The sequence below is a fragment of the Columba livia genome, chromosome 2 (assembly GCF_036013475.1).
Source record: "Columba livia isolate bColLiv1 breed racing homer chromosome 2, bColLiv1.pat.W.v2, whole genome shotgun sequence".
NCBI classification, from domain to species: Eukaryota; Metazoa; Chordata; class Aves; order Columbiformes; family Columbidae; genus Columba; species Columba livia.
The window spans coordinates 156,848,655-156,869,454 of NC_088603.1; the positions used below are offsets into that span (position 1 = coordinate 156,848,655).

General features: G+C 41.9%; 1 protein-coding gene across 4 annotated transcripts in view; it reads right to left on the bottom strand.

Moving 5' to 3' along the window:
• COL22A1 (collagen type XXII alpha 1 chain) overlaps window positions 1–20,800 on the bottom strand; it is a 229,422-nt gene that overhangs the window by 150,904 nt on the left and 57,718 nt on the right. For all 4 annotated transcript variants that reach the window (XM_065054479.1, XM_065054478.1, XM_065054481.1 and 1 more), the window contains exon 4: window positions 10,152–10,226. In XM_065054479.1, coding sequence (XP_064910551.1) covers window positions 10,152–10,226 — 75 coding nt within the window. The remainder of the gene's footprint in view (window positions 1–10,151; window positions 10,227–20,800) is intronic.

Genomic DNA, 20,800 nt, shown 5'->3' on the forward strand with positions numbered 1-20,800 from the left:
AATATATACTTTTAAAATATCAGGAAAAAAAAAACCAAAATAATCATATATTCTAAACTTAAATGGTGCGTTTAACCAGCAATTAATTACCTGAAGTCAGAGTGTAAATGGGGGTATGATTTTTCTTCTGCTGTGTCTAAACCTTTAGCATCCTTAACTTCCACAATGCTTTAGGCTGAAAACAGCTGTTTACGAACAGCCAAGATGTGTCTCAGTCTAGAGCTGGGATAGAAATGTCCAAATCCTGAAAGGGAGACCTAGTCCTTTATTCACCATGTGTTGTTGTTATTATTAAAGCAGACATCATCTGCTACAGCATTTTTGCTGTTCCTGGCATTCCTTCCTCCACAGGAAAGGAAATCTGGCAAGAGTTGACAGAGCACCAGAATAATTACGGATATTTTTAAGTGCTCACTAAAGTCTCCTTCTCCAATGCTCTTCCACCACATTAAAATTACTTACATACACATCAGTATAACACTGCTCCAACCATAGGTTGCTCTTGGCAACAAGAAGCAGCATTTAGGATGGGGTGAGGTGCACAGTGATGCTACCATCCTTCAGTGTCCTAAACTTTCTGGCCTGCTAGCAGGAGGAAAAAGAAGCCCTTTTCCTCTTCCTTAATGACCAGATGCTTGTGTTGGTGACCTATCTCTGACTTTGACACTGGGTCAAAGTTAAAGCCACGAGACACTGGATCTTCACATTGACCCAACATCCTTGTAGGACACACAGGTGTCACTTGTTTGCTCATGGTAAGGTCAGAGTCCTGCAGCTCGGATAATGTTCAGAACTGTCTCATTGTGAATGATCATAAAAAGGGTTTGAAAGGAAGTCTTTTGCTGGACTGTTTTTTTTAGCTATCTGTGGTTATTGCAAGAAGTGATTTCCAAAGACTTAAAATGGGTAAGGATTCTGTCTTCTTGCACTGTTTTAGTCCCCTTTAGTTCACCTCTCCAGCAAAGACAGAAAAAAGAAGCAGCTTATTTTTACATGGATAATTCATCCCACATCCAACACTCTCAGCTCAACAGTTTGATTCAGCATCATCAGCCAGTAACGGTTATCTGACTTATTCCTAAAGCATTAAGGACTGCACCTCTGAAGGAACAAACCACAGAGATTTACTGACTGCTCTCCAGCCCTGCATGCAGTACTGTAGTGACTAAAGGGGCCGTACAAGTCATTAAAAAAATTAATTTGCTATATTTTACAAGAAGCTTGCAAGTGAGTTTCGGAACTATGAAATTTTCTTAAGCCTATAGATTAAAGGGCCTCAAGAGTGCTTTAAAGACGTTCCTGCTCTTAACCCATTGCCTTTTCTTGCCATAGATGTTATGGTTGTGACTTAAGGAGCACTTCATGCTGGTCTGACTTTATTCTAACCAGATCCACCAGACTTCAGTGAGGAGAGCAGCTGGGAGCTTATGCTAGTAATGAGGCTCTGTTGAAGCACAAGGAATAGCTCTTACACCAGCATTAAGAAGGTGTAAGCCTACTACCTTCTAAGTGGTACTCATTTTCACCAGGGGTCACATCAGCCTGATGGTTGCCTTCAAAGGGTAGAGTGTAACTTTAGGACTGTATAAATGTAGGAGTAGTTATATGAAAATAAGTTTGACACCCCTGCTTTAGATAGTCTGAGTTTTATAACAATAATAAACCCTATATAGGGATTAATGCACTATACAGCACTTGGTACTCTTACACAGAAAGATAACACTTACGGGTTTTATATCCCTTTTATCTTTCCTGAAGAAAATTAGTCCAAAGAGACAGCATGAGGCAGAGAGAGAGACAGGTCAAAACCACAAACAAATAATTGAATACACAGCTATAGTCACCCCACCTGGTGGAAAGGGCTCTTGTAATCTAACCATCTAACCCTCAGCCTGCTGTAAAAACAGGAAATAAATACATGTCTACAGCGGTAGCCTCTGAGGCAGCACCTTTCAACACCTGGTCTCATGTTAATCACACACGGCTTTATTTGATGCATTGTTCTGTTTATCTACATCAGTTCACTCATTCTCTCTTGTCCATTTGCCTCTGTTTTTGGACGGTTGCTAGTGGCATATTGAACAACACTGAAAGCTGGGTTTGACACTGAACTCTTTGCCTCATTACTGAAGGCTTTTCTGTGTTGAAGTCATTCTCCATTTTCTCAGTGATGGACATTTGGCTTAGTGCCACAGGCCCTCTTTCAGTTCCTTTCCTGCTCCAGTGATTTACAAGATTAAACAGACGTTCATTATGCCTTTGATGTCCTTGTATGCCAGATAGGCTTGCACCAGCTGAACTTACCAGGACTATTTGTATTAGGTTCTGATTTTAATTAGTTCCTCTATTTTGAAGTTCTCTTTTGAGTTCCTCAAGCCCTTAAGGTATTCTGTGTTCCTCTGGAAAGCCATAAAATGGCATAACTGCAAACTCATCACTTGGGATAGCAGTGGGGAGGGAAGGACTCTGCATTTCTCTGAATAAAGGTTTTGTTGGTAGCACCCAGGAGGACTCTATGCATATAGCTGAGAAAAATGACAATGGATAAGTGTTTATGAAAGCCAAGTGGCAGGACTGAGGAGTTCAACATAACTAGCAACAATTCTTACTGCTTGCTCATACAATTAATATTATTTTTAGAGTAAGAAAAGCTGTTTGAGGAAAAACAGCTTGCTAAGATATAACCTGCTAGGTTCTCCTTGTAATGTCATTTGGGCTATAGGAAAACCCTACCAAGATGTTACTCATGAAAATAAAAATAATCCCATTAATTTTAAGTACAGGCCTATATAAAAGCAGGTAAGAATTGCTCTCTAAGAGACTGTAGTGATTGCTTTATGCCTGATGATCATCAGATTACACCCACAGGTACACCAAAACCTGGCCACATTTGTCATCAGAGACTATTCACATCAGACAGACTGATTTAACTACAAGTGTCAGGAGGACTTTATTAAAATGGTATATGCTCATTCTTCCCATCATATGTGCACAATTGCCAGAAGGTCCTATCCCCATTGCCTTTGTCACTGAAAAATGTGAAAGCAAAGTGACAGTGCCGTGGCACAGCAAAGCTTCATTCTTCTGTCTCATGTCCATCCATGTCACATGTGCATCCAGTCCTGCCTACACAGGTATAACACTGAGGATGGAGAGTGTTTGGTTTCTGCACAAATAACCAGCTTCACCTTTACTACATGTGTGCAGCCTTTGCTGGTGACCACCGTGTCCATGCACCTACTGTCCAAAGACAGTGATGCGTTTCAAATCTCTGCAGCTATTCATAGACTTTCCCCTTGCCTCTCAGGGGCTTCCCAAGGAGACTATGAGAGGTACAAAGTGCAAAGGGAGGGCAAAATGCCCGTCACACAAGCACCACAAAAACACTTTTGTCCCCCAAAGGACATCGGTCTAATGTGCTCATTCTGCAGGTTCAACAGCCTGGACACTCCAATTTCCTCCTGCTACCACGTGTTTTAGTGGGCAAATATAAATAGTCCCAGGGATATTATAATTAGCTGGTGAGTCACCGGCATCTCCGGAATGCGAACCCTGTGCTGCAAACCACAGGACTCTGGCAACATGCTGACAGTTAAACCCAGCTGCTGCAGTCTATAATTGTAGGGTGCTGGTTTTACAACCAGTGCCTCTACTGTAAAATGTTCAGACTTCCTTTATAGAGCTACAGAAAAACACGGAGGTCATAAATACGCTGGAATTTTGCTCATTTGCTCATGGAGTTTTCCAAGATGGAGAAGAAAGTTGGTTTCTCAAGGCTGAGTTCAACCTGTGGTACAACCCATAAGGAAATTTCTGCTGTTCTTGGTACACACAGCCTTTACGACTAATTAGGAGTTAAGAGTCAGGGCTTTTATGTTCCCTCCTTGCCCCATTAGCACCATCCAGTGTGGGATGTATAATGTGGTGTAGTAGTTGGAAGTATCACTCCCTAGGGTTAATTTCTCTTAGCACTTTATGGAAATCTTTTCAGGCCATTCTTTACTTCTGTGGCAGATTGCCCCTGAAAACAGCAGTCGATATCTGTTGCGGAGTGTTAACTCTTCTGGCAGATAATGTTGAGGATTAAAGCTCAGCCCATTTTTAATTCTAGGGATCATCCAGATTTCTGCAAACAAATCCCATGTCCTGCAGGTCTAGATTAAAATACGAATAATTCAAATGTGAAGTTTTAAAACCTAGAAAAGTGTAATTCATTTTCAATAAGTTTCCTGTATTGTTTTGATGCAATATAATGATTCATAAAAATACACAAAGAGCACACCTTCAGGGTACAAAATGTTATCATTGTGTTTTCCTGCCTGGTCATGATTAATAGCAAGCCACGATCCTTTGTTAAATGCTGATGGAACCAAAATGACAGTTCAGCAATATAAGAGGTATTAAGTATTACAACTGAGGTTTTATTTTGAATGCTTCAGAGCAGATGAGTTAAACCCTCCTTTGTCTTCATTTCTCTACTTGATAAAAAACAAGCAAACAAAAAAACTACAAAAAGACCTACAAAGATAGTACCCACAAGGATGCTTAAGAACTTTGTTTAAACAGTCATTAAGCGTTGCTTCAAGATATCAAACTTTCTAGAAGAGAAACAGTGTTTATCCTGGTACTCTAACCAGATTTCTTGCTTTCTTTCAAAATTCTGTGTGTGATTTCTAATGCATGCAGCAACATTTATATTCTCAATTTACATGTTATGAACCATTAAGCAGATGCTGCTTCACTTTACTGCCAGAATTTGCATCAGTAGTAAAGCTGCCTATATATTCTTAACTGATGTGATCCTGTTTCACTGTGGTAGCCCTTACTGAATGCTACAGCTAGTGATTTTTTATTAAAATGCTATAATACCAGAGGCTCACAGAGTACAATCCTCTGCTATGAGAGCACTCATGATTATCCATCGCTGTTAATTTGTCTCCATTACTACTAGCTCACCACTTGTTCCAGTGCTTGATAACTCTGCCAATTTGAAACCTTCTGATGTCTTGAATGTATCTCTTAAACAGTTGATACCCATTTGTTATTGTACTTTTTGTCCTTTAGCTTGAGTGATTCCCCTATCTCCCTTCCGCTATTTCCCTCCTCTATTTGCAGAAATAAATAGTATGCCCCCTTTCCACCTACACACTGCAAGATTAAACAAACACAGTTTTTAAATCTCCTGTTTGAAAATATTGTCTCTGGCTCCTGAATGCAATAGTAGCTCCTCAAGCCTGAATACATCTTTCCTGAGCTAAGGAGGTCTAAGCATACTTTTCCAGATAAGCTGTAACCAAAGCCATGTCCACTCTCATGAATTCTTCCCTATCTCTACGAGACCTGTTTTACCTTGTCCAAAACTGTCCTTCGCCTTTTTCCCAGCTGTACAGCACCGTGTACACAAAGTACTATTATTGATCCATAAGTATCATAACAGGCCTTTTAAACTAATAGTCTCAAGTCAGTCAGAAAAATTCCCAGTTTCTTGAGGCCAACCACTTCCTCCTTCAAGGATATTCCAATCCCAATCTATCTAGTGGTAATTCACAGAGAAGATCAGACCTAAATCTGGATTAGACCTAAAACTGAGGACTTTCATCACTGTCTGCCCTCTGGTTTGTTATTCTCCCTCCTAGAAACATCATCATTATCTTCCTGCTAACAAGTGTCTAGCTCATGTTACAACTTCCATTAATCAATATACTTTTTCACTGCGGCAATGATTTTCGATACAGTACTCAACAAATGCTTGCTGAAGTCCAGATACATGAGATTTGCTTAGTTCTCTTTGTTTAAAGAAAAAAAGAAGCAAACAAACAAAAGGCAAAAGAACAACAACAAAAAATATTTAGCTTTTTTTCTTAGAGTAACCCAAGTCATATTCACTTAACTCCAGACACAGGCTTAAAGGTAGCAGGTCATGCTGTAACTCGTATGCAGGTAGGATATACAAGAAAGGGCTGGCATTGGTTATGTTCTGTGTAAAGGAATTGCCTGTGACATCTGCTGGTGTACTTCACAGAATAAAAATATAAGAAAAAGAATCCCCAGAAAGACTTTTATCCCTCTTACTTTCAGTTCTGATGTTGTGTCCCTGTCTGAGAAAGGGAAGAGGTGTTTAATCTGAGAAGCCTTTTAATACTGTAGTCCCTGTCCCCAAAATGAAATTTACTGCAAATTGCACTTTACAGGGCTGCACTTTGCATCTGTCTAGAAACAAGCTTGTACAAGATGTACCTATGAAGTTCTGTGTTAGGAGCCTGCTGGGCAAGGATCACTTTTGGTTGTCATTAGGCTTCCAGTTGAGCACAAAATACAGGTGTTAGCTTAAAATCATTGAACATATAAGGACCTGGGTAGCAGAGGAACAACCTCCCCAGTGCTGTCACTGGTAAATCCGCAAAAATTCCAGAGCTGAACGGCCCTGACAAGTGTGAGGGAGCAGGAGGCAGGCCGCTTCTCAAAACTGAAATACAGTCCTCTTCAGGACAGAATGGAAAGGCCTTTCAGCAACAACTAACAGCAAAACACATGCTTTTGGATGAGGAAACACAGCATACTAAGCCAACAGGAATTTTCCAGTTACTTTAACAGGAAAAGGGCAATGATTTTTCTGTTGGATTTGTATTCAGGGTCCCATAGTCTTCAAAAAGTGCTACAGGGTATGTAAGGAGTACCTAAGGAGTAGAACAGCGTTTTAGTCCTATAATGACCCATCTCCAGCAGCATAATGATCTTGAGCAAACCCAGAATTTCCATTCAACTTTTACCAGAGAAGAGACAAAACATTTTCCTAATCAACAGCAACAGGAAAAGAAAGAAATCATTGTCACACCACGTAAGACTAGTCAGGGGCCTTCTATAAATCCTCTTATATTGGTGAAGAAGGACAAGGCACGCCACTTCAATCAAAGGTGCTAAATACGAAGCCCATCTACAAGAAGAGATGGAACGAGGATCTGGGGAACTACAGACCTGTCAGTCTAACCCCTGTGTCAGGGAATGTCATGGAGCAGATCATCCTGAGTGACATCACATGACATATACAAGAAAACTAAGTGATCCGGCCCAGTCAACATGGGTTTATGAAAAGCAAGTCCTGTTTGACCAACCTGATCTCCTTCTACAACAAGGTGACCCACCTAGTAGAAGAGGGAAAGGTGGTGGATGTTGTGTACTTTGACTTCAGTAAGGCCTTTGACACCATTTCCCACAGCATTCTCCTGGAGAAGCTGCAGCTCATGGCCTGGATGGTTGTCCTCTGTGATGGATAAAGAACTGGCTGGAGGGCCGGGCTCAAAGAGCCAAACAGAGCCAAATCCAGTTGGTGGCCGGTCACGAGTGGTGTTCCCCAGGGCTCAGTATTGAGGCCAGTTCTGTTCAATCTCTGTATCAATGATCTGGATGAGGGGATTGAGTGAACCCTTAATAAGTTTGCAGATGACACCAAGCTGGGTGGGCATGTTGATGTGCTGGAGGGTAGAAAAGCTCTACAGGGGGATCTGGACCAGCTGGATCGTTGGGCTGAGGCCAGTTGTCTGAGGTTCAACAAGGCCAAGTGCCAGGTCCAGCACTTGGGTCACAACAACCCCAGGCAGCGCTACAGGCTCGGGGAAGTGTGTCTGGAAAGCTGCATGGCAGAGAGGGATCTGGGACTGTTGATTGACCGTGGCTGAACATGAGCCAGCAGTGTGCCCAGGTGGTCAGAAAGACCAACAGCATCCTGGCTTGTATCAGGAATAGTGTGGCCAGCAGGACTAGAAAAGTGATTGTGCTCAGCACCGGCGAGGCCTCACCTTGAATCCTGTGTTCATTTTTGGGCCCCTCATCATAAGGACATTGAAATACTAGAGAGAGTGAAGTTGAGGGTGACAAAGCTGGTGATGGACCTGGAGCACAAGTCTGATGAGGAGCAGTTGAGGGAACTGGGGCTGTTTAGCCTGGAGAAAAGGAGGCTGAGGGGAGACCTTATTGCTGAAAGGAGGTTGTAGCATGGAGGGGGTTGGTCTCTTCTCCCAAGTAGCAAGTGATAGGACAAGAGGAAATGGCCTCAAGTTGCACCAGAGGAGGTTTAGGCTGGATGTTAGGAAAAAATTCTTCATGGAAAGGGCTGTCAGGCATTGAAACAGGCTGCCCAGGGCAGTGGTGGAGTCACCATCCCTGGAGGGGTTTAACAGGTGTATAGATGATGTTCTTAGGGACATGGTTTAGTGCCAGACTTAGGTTAATGGTTGGACTCAATGATCCTGAGGATCTCTTCCAACGAAAATGATTCTATGATCCTAAATAATAGAAAATATTGTTATTTAGTCTCTGCACGGTATGGTGAATGTTTAGACCTTACAGTGAACAGAGGTTCCCTGGGTCAAATAAATTTCAGACATATGCTATCAGTTTAACCAGGGGAGAAGACTTGTTGCAATAAAGGAAATTCCATTAGGTACTAGGGAAGAAAAAAAGAACCAGTGTGATAGTGACCAAACTGGAACAGGTACCCAGGGGACTTGTGGAAAGCACATCTTTGAAGGTACTCAAAACTCAACTGTACAAGGCCCAGAACAACCTATTCTAATTTCAAAGTGGACCTGCCTTTGAAGTAGGCCTTGCTTTAAGTACACAGTTAGACCAGTTGTTTTCCATAGGTCCCTTCCAACCTGGAATATTCTACAGATCTAAGACTGCAAAGACATTTTTGGAGTTAAAATGCTGAATATTGATTTTCTGTCTAGGAGGGAAGTGGGATTTGAAGTTAAAAGGAAAAATAAGTCAAAAACTTAAGATAAGTGCTAAAGTATAGACATATATAAATATGTATTTGCATACATCTACACCTCACTCTTCTCAAAACTTTTGCACCAGACCTGAAGTGTGATGTTTGTGCTTTACACTGCTCAACAGAATATACATTTTGAAGTCAGATAAAATAATAGACACAATTAATTAACACAGGACTTAAAATTCTACTCAGATATACACAGATGAGACATAGACAGCCATTTGCAACATCTTCTAGAAAGGACCACAGGTTGTCATCTAAGGAGGGACACAATCTTCCTATTGATTTTGAGCCGCAGGTTCCCCTGCAAATAGTTTCATTCAGAATCAGTAGGGCTATTTGCTGAATACAGCCCAGTGATGAGAGGACTGTCAGAACAGGTTGATGAGAGACCTAGCAATAGACCACAGTTGAAAATGGGTGTTTTGGGATTACAAGTTTGGGTCTAATGACCAGAAAATATGTTACCACCCAGCATTATTACAAGCTTAGTTGTAATCAGACTGCAGCCAAAATAAGCTGTGCAGTTGGAACTGATATTTTGTGCAGGCAGTGAAAATCCCCCAAAGGAAAAAAACAAAACAAAACTCTGAGCAAGTAGCAGAGCTGTCAAACCTTGACCGTTTCTACTCATAATTGAGGTGCAGAAGAGCCTCCAGCCTCCCACTGCAGTGACTTATGTCTTGGGTCAGTCACAGATATTCCCTGTACATCCTTGATGGGCAGGTTTTCTCTGCCAACAGCTCAAACAGTCTCGGGGGGCTAGAAAAGAGGTGTAGCCCACTCACATATCTGACAGATTAGGTCCTTCAGCTGGCTGCAAAGATACATTAGAACTCACAGAAAAGCAGAAGTATTATCAGACTGAGTTTCCTCTTGATTTTTCACCAGAGTTTCAGAAAAGATGGTACTTCTTGGTACTTCTTACATTTTCTTTTCTTTTATCTTTTTTTTTTCTTTTTTTTTTTTTTTTTTTGCAAATATACACATATATAAGCACTTATTCAATGGTAATTACCATTGTCCTTGGAGGTCCCACAGCAATCACAGATTAAATAAAAGGAAATCAAAACTGACCAAATGTGGAGTGGTAAAAAAAAAAAAAAAAGTCATTTCCAAGGCATATTGCATTCCTCTATCTACCACACTAAGCTCTATTGGCTTTTTAATTTGCTGTCATATCAAAAGAAAGCTCATGATTAATTTGCTATCACCTGTCAACAGATAACTTTTTTTGAGCCCTGCAGTTTCTAATGTACTAATACGTGTTGGATTAAGAAAATGCCAACTAGGTGTAGTGAATCAGAACATCATACTAGAAAAGTACAGTTATACTATTTCAGTTCCCAGATATACAACAGAAATGTCTTATTACCTGGAATCTCATCAGTCCCTCCATTTGTGTGTTTGAATCGATCTCCTTCCACGTGGACATTTGGACACAGAACGTCTGGAAAGCAGAAGAACCAGTATAAAATTATCACAGGTAAACACATCATTTTGGACGCTACAGTACTAACAAAAGCTGTTCTCTTGGCTTTTGTCCAACATTTGCACAGGATCTCACAGCAATAATTCTGTTTACTTCTCTCTGCATGTCCTAAACACCCTTCCCCTACCCTATCCCCTAATCACAAGCTGGGCAAGGGACTAGACTGTGTCTAGTTTTGAACCACTTTTTGCTGCCTGGCCAGGCAAGAAACCAAACAGAACAGATGGTTTGAGCCTTTCCCTTAGCTAGGACATCACTCTGGGTTTTTCACTAGTCTGTAAATCTACATGAAAGACATAAAAACTTAAGAAAATTGAAAATACGATTCCATTCCCAGATTTGTTGGAATTTCTGCAGGCCCAGCTGACATAGATGTGTTGCCTAAACTTTTCAGAAAGGGCAGCTCCTACTCAGAAAAACCTCAAACCAGAAGTGTTAAGACGGGAAAGGGAATCCAGAGCATAGAACAATGAAGTGACTTTAGTCACACCAAGGTCCCATCACAGGCCAGTGTCAGACACAAAAGTTGAAGCCCACTCTCCTGTATCATACTGTATTACATGTGATTCTCCTGTTAACACTCCTCCAGGACCATGACTATTTCTGTGTCTGCTCCTTGAGTCTGTTCAAGCAGAAAGCAGCGTTAAATATCACTAAAACTTTGAAGAATATTCACCCCTACACACAGGTTTCAAAAAAGTCATTAAAATACCCAGCCTTGTCAGCTGTTTCTCATGCTCCCAATTAGTGTCAACACAATCACAGGTAAATGCTTTTCTGCAAAGAACTGTCTACTTATCCACTTCTTTCCTGCCATATCTCTGAAATAACATTTATTCGTGTTTTGTTTTCCCAGATTGATAAGTAATTGCATAGTTGTTAACAATGGGGACAGGTAGTTCAAGGAATACATTTAATGAGAATATAAAAATGAGCCCCTGACTTTTCGCCACTTGCACAGCCTCAAATTGATGTCTTTTATTTGATTTAAAGAACAGTCAGGTGAAGATAGCCAAGAAGAACACATGCAAATACCCATATCCTCTGCATTTGCAATACTTATCTTGACATCTTATTTGCTTTCATCTTTATTGCTAAGAACAGCCCTGAGGAATCCCACTGAGGAATCCCAGACCTTGGAGGTAAGAGATAAAGTCTGGAAGAAGCAAGACTTTCCTTTGGTTGAGGAGGATCAGGTTAGAGATCATTTAGGTAAACTGGACATCCACAAATCCAGGGGCCTCAATGGGATGCACCCACGAATGCTGAAAGAGCTGGCAGATGTTATCGCTCAGCCACTCTCCATCATCTTTGAAAGGTCCTAGAGAACAGAAGTTGAGCCTGAGAACAGGAATAAAGCCAATGACACTCAAGTCTTCAAAAAGAGCAAGAAGGACAACCCAGGAAACTATAGGCCAATCAGCCTCCCCTCCATCCCTGGAAAGCTGATGAAACAGCTCATTCTGGATGTCATCTCCAAGCACGTGCAGGAAAAAAAGGTTATCAGGAGTAGTCAACATGGATTCACCAAGGGGAAATAATGTTTGACCAGCCTGATAGCCTTCTGTGATTGTATGACTGGCTGAGTAGATGAGGAAGAGCAGTGGATGTTGTGTACCTTGACTTCAGCAAGGCTTTTGACACTGTCTCTCACAACATCCTCATCGATAAGCTCAGTAAGTGTAGGCTGGATGAGTACACAGTGAGATGGATTGAGAACTGGCTGGATGGCAGAGCTCAGAGGGTTGTGATCAATAGTGTAGAGTCTGTTTGGAGGCCTGTAGTTAGTGTGGTTCCTCAGGGGTCAGTATGGTGTCCAGTCTTGTTTAACCTATTCATCAGTGACCTGGATTAAGAGACCAAGTGCACCCTCAACAAGTTTGTAGATGATACCAAACTGGGAGAAAGGGCTGATAACACCAGGAGGCTGTGTTAACATCCAGTGAGACCTGTACAGGCAGGAGGACTTGGCAGAGAAGAACATGATCAAGTTCAACAAGGGCAAGTGTAGGGTCCTGCATCTGAGGAGGAACAACCCCAGGCACCAATCCAAGTTATCAGTTGGCCTGCTGGAAAGCAGCTCTGCATAGAAGGACTTGAGGGTCCTGGTGGACAACAGGTTGACCATGAGCCAGCAGTGTGACCTTGTGAGCAAGAAGGCCAATGGTATCCTGGGGTGCATTAGGAAAAGTGTGACTAGCAAGTGTGAGGGGGTTGTCCTCCCCCTCTACTTTGCCCTGGTGAGGCCACATCTGGAGAACTGCATCCAGTTCTGGGCTCCCCAGTTTAAGAAGGACAAGGAGTTATGGGAGGGAGTCCAGCAGCTACAAAGATGATGAGGGGTCTGGAGCATCTTTCTTATGAGGAGAGACTGAAAGAGCTGGGGCTGTTCAGCCTGGAGAAGAGAAGCTGAGAGGTTATCTTACCAATATTTATAAATATTTCAAGTGTGGGTGTCAAGAGGATGAGACCAGACTCTTTTTGAGTAATGTCCAACAATAGGTTGAGGAGCAATGGGCACAAACTGAAGCACAGAACGTTCTATCTAAACATGAAGAGAAACTTCTTTCCTTTGAGGTGCCAGAGCCCTGGACCAGGCTGCCCAGAGAGGTTGAGAGTCTCCTTCTCTGGAGACATTCAAAACTCACCTGGATGCATGCTTATGCAATCTGCCCTGGTGAACCTGCTTTAGCAGGTGGGTTGGACTAGATGTTCCTGCTCCGGCAGGGGAATTGGAGTGGATGATCTTTCGAGGTCCCTTCCAATCCCTAACATTCTGTGATTCTGTGATCTCCAAGTGTCCCTTCCAACCCCAGCCATTCTGTGATTTTGTGATATGCTATTTAGTATCATTTCCACCCGATGTTTAGTATGTTATTCCTTCAGTATCATTAATTGTTGTGCATCTCAAGGAGCAACAATGGCCAGCTGCTCCCTAAGGGATGGGAAATCAGGAGCTGAGGGTGACCCAAGTCCAGGCAATGCCCTCACCAACGGGGCACAATCTCACAGGGCTCTCTGAAGACTTTCTAGAGCTGGCCTACCTTGAATTGTGCATGAAGCTTCATACAAAATATTGAGATAAAAATTACTTTTCTCAGGAGATTGCTAGCAGGCTTTATATCTCTCCTCCTGGTTCCTGACTCTCAGTAAAAAAACAAATAAGTAAATAAATAATTCATAAAGTTTGGTGAAACCTAGCACTGTAATCAGATTTTTTTTCCTGTTTTACTGTGCTAATGAATTTATGGTCTGGATTATCAGCTGCAGATGAAGCACTCTCAGCTCAGTGGAAAGAAAGGGGAATGTAAAAGCCATTTCCAGAAGCCTCAACAGTCAATGCAGCAACCCAAAGCAGTTGAACACATTTAGCCACCCCTTTGCCGCAGCACTGAGGAAAGCCAGAGAGAGGTTGCTCGTGCAAGTTTGTGTTACCCAGGACATTTCAGACTTACTTTGGAGCAACTTTAGGGCTGCCACTTCTATAGATAATATTCAGAGTAGTCAATTTTATTTATGTTTTTTTGTTTACCACACTAGGAACCAATACTGAGTGATGCACAGGGTCACTTGTGCTCCCTGATGCCTGTTGGTTTGAAAGCCAGGATACTTCACTCAAACCTGTTTATGCCTTGACATTAGAAGTTGAAACCATGTTGTAGGTTCTCCTCTATCATTTGGACTTGATGATAGAGGAGATCTTTTCCAACCAAAACGATGCTACTATTCAATGATCAAAGGTCTGCACAACTTCCCGACATATATGCTTTTAAATACATATTGTTTAAAATTACTTCCTTGTCCTTTATGTAATATCCTGTCAATCCTTTGCTTTAACTCCAAATTTTATCAGCAAAGATTTTGCATTTATGTCCATGTGCTTCATGGAAAATTTTAATAACACCATAAATGGTATATATCCATTTTACATTTGCACTAGAAATGATGACCTTCCACTGACACCTGCTACATGAGATCAGTCAGCTTTTAATCCATTGTAGAGTGTTACTTTTTAATGCAAATGTCATTCAATAGACAATAATGATGCCTAAGAACAAATGTATTATATCTAGGTAGTTACCATAACAACGAAACTGTAACTCTCAACAGAAAGAATTTCGTTTTGTTAGAGATTACCTATTTCTCATATAGTTAAAATCCTTGAATAGGAATATCTAATAATTCCCATTCTGTAATACTTTGTTCACTGGCTTTGACGTAAATTATTATTTTTTGTCAGTGAAATTAGGCAAACTGGTCTACAGTTGTACATATGAATCATTTTTCATTTTTTAATAGTGATACATTCTCATCATTTCTAAGTCCCATAACTAGTGTTGAACAAGGGAGTTATATATTTTCCCAGGTATCTTTCTTCTCTTTTACTATTGTTATGCTCTGGTAGTCTAAACTTGCTGAAGACGACTATGTTTTGTTAGGATGGCTGGTGGCTTTGTCTTGGAGTCACTTGCTTCATACAACCAGAAGGTCTATCCAGGGTTGTCACCTGAAACCTCATTTCCTTCCTCTAGAGATGGACTCCTCAGCAGATAACTTGCTCAATATAGGATAACCAATTCATTAATGTAGCCTCCTTTTTCACAGATTTCCAAATTGTTCAGAACTGTTTGTGGTTTCCACATCACTAAGAAAACAGAGAATCCACTTCAGCCTACAGAAGCTTTGGTGCTGACTCGAGGACAACAGTTTTTTACCTGCCTTGCTCCTGGCTTGATCTTTACTGATAACCACAGGCACATAGAACTGACAAGGGTCACATCCACTACTCTCTTTTCCACCCTGTTCCCTGATCTCCATCACTCCAGCTTTACAAGGTCGTCTGGAACAGAGGGACATTTGATAAGACATTTGCTGCAGGAGCTGCTTAAGTAAAAATGAGTAACAACAGAAAATATTATGAAATAGTATTGTAGTCCCTATCACTGAATCTGTAAAAGAAATGGACACTGTATCTCTTTCAAAGAGGTGTTCACTTGTTTCCAAGAACTAGAGACATTGCTTATGGAATATTTATCCTGAATGCCAAGGAGAAGGACTTGAGGGTGTTGGTTCATGAGAAGCTCAGCTAACTTAGCAATGTGCACTTTCAGCCCAGAAGTGGTGATTTAGAGAAGAAACATAGACAGAAACACTTTATCCCAAAGGGCTTTGTGTTCTCCAGCAAGAATGCCTTTTCAGGAGATGCCCTTAGCCACAGTCCGATTGTGATCTTTTGAACACATCTTTTCAAAGGGAACACAACAAGAACTGATGCAACACCTTGGTCACTGATAAATTCTTACCTAATCTGAGCTATCTTAGCACCGTCTACAAGTGTCTTGCACACTAGTTTTAGGATGGGATGCACCAGCCTTTGGAGATGTGCATCAGATATTGACAGAGCTTTGATAAGAGAGAGAAAGAGAGAGAAAGAGGAGAGAAAGAGAGAGAAAGAGAGAGAGAAAGAGAGAGAAAGAGAGAGAAAGAGAGAGAGAAGAGAGAGAAAGAGAGAGAAAGAGAGAGAAAGAGAGAGAAAGAGAGAGAGAAAGAGAGAGAAAGAGAGAGAAAGAGAGAGAAAGAGAGAGAAAGAGAGAGAAAGAGAGAGAAAGAGAGAGAAAGAGAGAGAAAGAGAGAGAAAGAGAGAGAAAGAGAGAGAAAGAGAGAGAAAAGAGAGAGAAAGAGAGAGAAAGAGAGAGAAGAGGCAGACAAGGAAAAGAAAGTGAGAAGATAGAGAAATGGGAAGGAGGAGAGGGAAAGGGTTATTTTGACACAGAAGGGTTCATTCATTTAGGGTCTATAAACATACAAATGGAAAAACGATTTTGCATTGTAGTGGGCCATTAAATGTGAAACTTCCTTGAAACTGAAGCAAAAGAGATTGAAACAATAAGGCACCTTTCCCTTTCTGACATCACCTGTGGACTAGCTTATACGAGGAGCACATGAGGCACCTCCAGCCTGTGTGTGTGTGTGTCTGCCTGGGGACCAAGCAGTAATTCGGACCCAATGGGCAGGTAAGACATGGGGGACCTGCAGAGAGCCCACACTGATGGGCTTTGGTGTCCTCCCTCACCCCATGAGTTTATGAATCTCCTGTTCTATTTGTACCATAGGAAGAGCATAATTATGGGAAGAACTCTCTTCTCCATGAGCCCAATCTCTGCAGCTATTTCCCAAAACACCCTTTTGAAGACAAATCCCTCACTTGGAAAGTTTGCTTAAAGTCACAGTGTGATCCTACTACCTCTTAGGGCTTTCTCTGGAGAAAACTTCCCTGTAAAGTGCTAAACACAAACCCCAGTTGCCAGTGCTCCATCCTTTGGTCCTTAGGACTCTGCTTATACAGCTTCTTCATTTTCATTTTTAGTCTTTCAAGAAGAAGTAAGCCCTCAGATGCCAAGGGCTCCTCCAGGAACTTGTGTATAATGAATGCTGAACACGTGCAGCTGTCAAGTTATACAAGAATAAAGTAGAGAGGTGAGAACAGAAAAGCAAGAAGGTTAAAGCAAACATTATTACCATGTTTCTTTTTTTTTTTTTTTCCCAAACTGAGAATTTTAGGATTCCAGAATCTCATCAGCACCCAGTGCATTGCCAGAGATTCACCTACTCTCCCTGCAACAGAAAGTCTCCACTTTATCTTCAAATGCATGATATTCCCAACCTAAACATTTGCATTTTCTCATCCCCTGACGCTGGTCCTTAGCCCACCATAAATTCTACCATGGATAAGGAAATAACTTGGCAAATTCAAGCTTCGTTAAAAGCTGTCTCCCAAAACTTTAGACCAGATTTCAAAATATTTGCCAGGAATTCTTTAGCCACTGTCCAAAGATGATCTCCGACTCTTACATGCTTTTCAGAGCTAAACAACTATAATCTCGCAAGAAAGAGATATTTGGGGGATTTGGGGGTGAGGGTGGAGGAGCACATGCATAGAGTAAGCTTCGTTTTTCGGTATAGTCAATATTGTGGTTTTTTTTTTTTTCCTACATTAAAGCAAATATTCCCACCAAAGTCTAAACTTTAGAGGAAGGTCCTGGTGAATAATTTTTTCTTCAGAAGATTTCCTTAAACCAGTTCCTCGGAGAAGCTTTTCCAGACCCCATTAGCTCTGCTGTTCAATTCCTTTGGTGTTTTGCTGTGCAGCAGTTCCTCCAGCACACTTAACTCCCTGCAGTCAGTTTATGATTAAAGTGACTCTTATATACAGAACTACCTTCATTTTATTCTCTTTCTTTTTGTTTGTTTTTCATAAAACATTGTGCATTGACTATTATAAAGTCTCGATATTCAAGGGTTTGGGATTTTTTATTCCCACTCTTTAAAATATATTACTTATTTTAAAAGAATACCTCCATGTTCTGCCCATATTCACTAAATAGTTTCCGCAAATATCATTGTCAGGTATTATTTCCCAGAAAATGAACTGATCCTTGAGGTGCCACCCACCTTTGGAAACAAATTCAGAAGGGAAAAAAGCTGGCATATCTTTCAACTACAGTGGTGGCACTGACAGTGTAATGATACTGCAATTGCTTCTATACGAACATTATAATTTGTAACAAGATGTAGGTAAAACAGAGTATCACAGCAATTGTATGATTCCACCTTGCAGTTTAATGCCTTATGCAATTTTCACTTCCTTTCTGAAATCACACTATATGTCACGCCGTGAAGCTTAAAGTCCATCAGTGCCAGGAAAATCACCCGTTCGTGGCCGCTGCAGCCAAGGTGGTTTCTGACTTTTTCTCTTGAAATAATGCCTACACTGTTTCTGGATGAGGGTCCCATATTTGCACACCAAGGCACTCTGCAACCACAGTCCCAGCTTATAGGCTGAGCAAACACAGTTGCAGTCCACCCTGCTTCTCATACTATCCGGAGGCTGTGGCATTGTCACATTTCTCCACTAAAACATTATTCTAAAAATGCACCAACACCCAGCTGAATCACTCTCCAGACGCCCCTGGCTGCTGAGTAGTTTGCAAGCGACTGCAGTGGGAGTGCAGAAATCTGCATTTGCAGGGTTTCCCTCTCTTTTATCAGCACAGCAGCCAGAAAACGTGATTCTTTGAGTAGCCCCACATTTATTGCCCTGCAATGTTCAGTAGGTGTTATATTCTGCACAGAGGGAAACCAAAAGTACTACACCAGCATTAATGCAACATACATTTAAGGTCCCAGGCAAGAGGACATTCTCCTTTGGCTCCTTCTGCAGGAATGGAGAAGACAGGCTCCTTCAGAGGGCAATTCAGAGCAGAAACCTAATTTAGATGCCCTGATTTACCCTTGAAAAAGCTACTCTCTTCTTACTGGCCACAGGGGGAACCTAAGGACACACGGTTCCCAAGTTAGACAGCTATCAAAGGCACCACAGTTACATCCATCCAATTAAAACAAGCATGGTTGGGTGCATTGCTGGGCACTGAGTCCAGAGCATGTTCAAGCCCACATCTATGCTAGCAAATGGTCTTTGCCTCCAACATAAAGTGCCTGCTGACCATGAACAGTCCCTGACACGTTTTACATACCCATATAGGCCCTAGAAATGCTCTGACAGTTTTAGCTCGCCTGGGCCAAAACGTGCCAGACACCGGTGCAGATGAGTGCGTTACATTGCCCTGGAATGTTTCTGGCCACGTTTACGGTTACTGGTTTAGATATAGCCCATAAATATTATCCTTTGCTAAGAGCTCTGTAATAAAGATCAAAAGGAGCCTCTTGGGAAAAATGGTAAATTCATTTTATGGTCACAGGTCACCAATTTTTAAATGCATTTGGTTCAAGCAAGAAAGTAGGAAAGAGGCTAAATGCACAGTCAAGAAATGTTGTATCCCATTTAACTAGGGACAGAGGAAATGCAAGGAGATCTGGCATTTGCAAAACACTTGAAGCTTTTTTGAAGGCTAGCAAAGAAAAAAACCCCATGTTAAATCCTTTTCCTATACTTGCTTCCTGTCCTGCCTCACTCACACTTGCACTGTTCACATAAATGTGAAAAACATTGTTTTCCCCATAATGTGGCAGGCTGTGCTGTGCATTTATGCCACCTTCTCACGCTGGATCTAAGCTTCTCTCTCTTCTCCTTTTGTCACTGTCCACTGTCTTTTTCATTTCTCATTTGTGTCTGTCCCATGCTCTGGATCTTGATTCCAAAGGGGACCATCCCATTACAGGTACTCACACATGAAGTGACAACTACACAACCCCACCAACACAGGGAATGCCAAACAGCTCAAGAGCCCTATCTCCAGATTGAGCCCATACACCAACCTTTAGCTTCTCTTCAGATGTCCTTTAAAATTTCTTGGAGAACCTCCTGAATCTTGGTGAAGGCTCATCTTTCCAAGAGATACCTGCACTACAGGACTCACTGATGGTCTCTCGCTCCCTGACGCACCCACACAAATGCAAGAAACTTGTTGGATGGATGACAGCAGATGTATATTGTTAAGAGGACTGATGTAATTAGCACCATTTAAGTGAGTAGCATACAGAATTAATTTGCACATGCTCCCACAGGGAATAAGTGGCATTATGGGATCTGTGAATATAGCATCAGGCCTCGGCACTTCCAAGCTAATTCGCTTGTGTCTGCCCCTAAACAAATACACAGACTGTGTGCCAAGGAGCTTGTCAGCATACAGCACAAGGTTTTGAGGAAAGCAATTAGCAGCTGCAGCGCTTTCCACCCAGGCTGTGAGCTGATTGCTACTCTGGAACATGAGCCCACCCTTTTCTCTCTGGTTCTCCCGTCTTGGGAAAGAGGTGAAGCTTCACCTTGCAGAGTGTGCTGGATCCCAGTGAACCACAGGGTTTCTCCTGAATGGCTAGTTATTGACTTAGCAGGTAAATTGACATGAAAACAGCTTCATGACCATAACCTGTAAAACATTCAACAGGGTGACAGTATGGAGTTCAGTTGTAGCGCAACCTCCAGAAGCCAGCAGCCACAGAGACAAACCCTTACCAGTAGTTACTCTACGGGCACAAATGGACATAGAATCATAGAACAGTTTGGGTTGGAAGGGACCTTCAAAGCTCATCCAGTCCAACCCTTGCCATGAGCAGGGACATCTTCAACTAGATCACATTGCTCAGAGCCCCATCCAGCCTGGCCTGGGATGTCACCAGGGATGGGGCCTCTACCATCTATCTGGGTCCTTGGGACAGTGTTTTACCACCTTCATTGTAAAAAAATTTCTTCCTCATTTCCAGCCTGAATCTCCCCTCCTTTAGTTTAAAACTATTATCCCTTGTCCTATCATAACAGGCCCTGCTAAGAAGTCTGCCCCCATCTTTCTTATAGGCCCCTTTTAAGTACTGAAAGGCTATGTCCCTCCTGACCCAGCTACTGGGCTCCTCAGGGCAGTTTTAGCTGAGCTAACTGTCTGTATTTCATAGGCTGGGGAGAGCAGGGTGCTGCAAGGCTGAGAACATTTCCTGCTTGCCCCTGTGTCCCAGATGGAGAACACAGATTATAGGTAATGTTCACCTGGCTGTGGGCAGATAAAGCTCCACTACCTACC